Consider the following 2,999-nt stretch of genomic DNA (forward strand, 5'->3'; position numbering starts at 1 on the left):
AGCGACCTCATGAGAGAAATCTGCGAGAAGTTCAAAATCTTCCACCATAACTCCACAGCCTACAGACCACAAATGAATGAGGCAGTGGAGGTAGCCAACAAGAATATCAAGAGGATTCTACAAAAAATAATGGATAATCACAGGCAATGGCACGAAAAACTATCCTTCGCCTTATTGGGTTACTGAACCACCATGAGAACATCCAATGGGGCAATGTCGTACATGTTAGTATACGGCACTAAAGCTGTGATACCCGCATGGGTCGAGATACCATCTTTAAGGGTCATTCAAGAGGCCATGTTGGACGATACAGAGTGGATACGGGTCAGACAAGAGCAACTCATGCTCATCAATAAAAAAAGAATAGATGCGGTATGCCATGGTCAGCTATATCAGAACAGGATGGCCAGTGCATTTAACAAGAGGGTGAAGCCTCGCCAGTTCACACCTGGGTTGTTGTTCTTGAAGAAAATCTTTCCCCACCAAGAGGAAGCCAAAGGAAAGTTCGCACCAAACTGGAAAGGTCCTTACGTGGTTCACCGAGTGTTGTCGGGTGGAGATCTAATTTTGGAAGAAACGGATGTAAGAATCAACAGAAAGCCCATCAACTTAGACGCAATCAAGAGATACTATGTTTGAAGACAAATAGAGTTTGGTTTTTGTTGTAACAAAATTGCGTTCAACCTGACTTCCAACGGAGGGATACGTAGGCAACCCATGTAGGGTTCTGTTTCTCTCCCTCATTTCTTTTGTAATAGAAAAGGCAAATATCACTTTTGTATGTTGCTCTAGAACTACGCCGACTTGATTTCCTCAAAACGGAATACATAGGCAATCCTCATCTGATTCAGTCATCTTTTTAATTAAACTACGTTCTGGCCTAATTCCATTTGGATATGCAGGTAGTCTGAGTCAGACTCGGCCATTTCATTCTTAATCTCATCATTTTGGTATCAAATGTAATTGAACTACATCTTGACCTGATTCCATTTGGATACGTAGGCTGCCTGAGTCAGGCTCGGTCATCTTCATCACATTTTGTCATCATCCACGAACTACGTTCAGACCTGATTCCATTTTGGATACGTAGGCAACCTGAAAGGGTTCGGTTATAATCTTAAGAAAAACCTTTGTAATGCATTAGTTGAACTAGAACGCAGTCGCAATGGAAAGCATCTGAATTGTCAAGCATCGCGAAAGATCGACATCAACGGGATAGAGTTTTCAAGAAGAGTCTCTTGCATGTGGAGAACTTTTCGTAACATGTCATAATCTGAAACGACGGCATTTGTCTGAAAATAAAGTTTTTCAAAAAACCTTTTTTAAACATACAGTAATTTGTTCCACCTACCGAACTTCGTGGCATAACCATATCAAAGGTCGGGGCAAACCAACACTGTGGTCGACACAAACCAACTTCCCCGCTACCACTAAGAATTTTTCTTTGAGCGCAGGGTCAACAAGAAGCAAGGAAGCATTTAGACCACACTGGGCAGATGACGAATCTGTCACCTTCCCAGGATTATTTCCCTTTACTCCATTACTTGAATTTTTCTGGCACAGCTAAATCTAATCCTTGAATCCTTTGCAGGTACCTCAGAGTTTGACCGCAGATATGGAAAAGGAACTGTATATAGAAAACTGTCTTCTCAACCCGTCGGAGCACCTTGTACAAAACAAACTACGGGCTTCACCCAGTTAACGCCTTGTATATAGCAAAATACCTGCTCAACCAATCGGAGCACCTTGTACAAACGAGCCGTCGGCTTCACCAGTTGAAGTCTTGTATATAGCAAACCGTCAACTTAATCGATTGGAGAGCCCTGTACAAATCAAACGTCAGTTTTACCAATCGAAGCCTTGTATATAGAAAATTGTTCAGTTTGCCAACGGAACAATCCGCACCGCCACTCTATCGCAACGGAAGCCAGAATAGACAGCCACAAACCTCGTCACCGACGTTCTGCCAATCAATGGCCGCAACTTAGCTGCGCAGTCAAGAGTATCTCTTGGGCATGCTTTTTCTTTCTTTTACTATTATCTTGAATGTTTTGACATTTTTTTCATGCAGCTTCAGTCATGATTACGGTCTAATTCAATCACTCCCAAGCGGAGATTATTCTACATTTTTAGTGCAAAGCTCTCCTAACAAGCAGAGACGCTGTTACAACCCAAATTCGCATACCATAGATCACGTCGTAAGTTAGTCGATGTAAATCCAAGAAGAGATTATCTTTGAGATGATAAGAAGTTAATCCTATTGGTCTTAAACGATACAAGGGTGTATAAGAGTGGTTAACAAATATTAAAAGTTAAACGAATCAAAGATGTTGTAACCCGTATTTTCGGGTAACACTAGAGGTGATTAACTGTCCCAAGAGGTCTTGTTTTAATGTATTTGAATCATATAATATCCGCATCATAAGTCTTGAAGTCAAGCGAGTTATGAAACAAAAGTTGATAAAAGTTGTCGCAACTTAGGTTTATAATTTTACTTAAACTTTAGGTCAAATGTTACTGCATTTTTCTCCCAATGTGCTTGGAATTATGGGGTGATCTACCTATCAAATTGAAGATCTATGAGTCTAGTTTCCAACGCATTAAACCGTTCGTTGATACGATCTCGGAATAGAGAGATATTCGCATTTTCGCGAGAGTGCGCCAAGCTGCTCTCTATGGGGCCCACAAAGGCGGTTTAAGACATATGGACATATATAAGATACCTCAACCCCGTTTTAAGTCATTAGTTTTCAGTATATTCAGACCTTATAACCCTAAAAACAGTCTCTCAAGGTTCTCTCATGATCCAAGACCCAAACAAAGGGCAAACAACACAAATCAAATGTCGGGAATCCCGTGGCGCTAGTAAGTTTCTTGTTCTTCTTGTTGTTGCTGATTTTTGTGTTGTTCCAGCTCGTGTGGGAGGTTGTTTTAAGTGTTTTATGTCCTGTAAATACACCTTCAAGTTTTTAATATCAACCCTAGGTAATTTCAAGTCT

General features: G+C 40.8%; 1 protein-coding gene across 1 annotated transcript; it reads left to right on the forward strand.

The window, feature by feature from the left end:
- Positions 1 to 213: 213 nt before the first annotated feature.
- On the forward strand, positions 214 to 639 carry LOC138892744 (uncharacterized). The gene has a single exon (XM_070176480.1). The coding sequence runs from the start codon at positions 214 to 216 to the stop codon at positions 637 to 639; it is 426 nt and encodes a 141-aa protein (XP_070032581.1).
- Positions 640 to 2,999: the final 2,360 nt, after the last annotated feature.

The sequence above is a fragment of the Nicotiana tomentosiformis genome, chromosome 5 (genome assembly GCF_000390325.3).
Source record: "Nicotiana tomentosiformis chromosome 5, ASM39032v3, whole genome shotgun sequence".
Classification (NCBI taxonomy): Eukaryota; Viridiplantae; Streptophyta; class Magnoliopsida; order Solanales; family Solanaceae; genus Nicotiana; species Nicotiana tomentosiformis.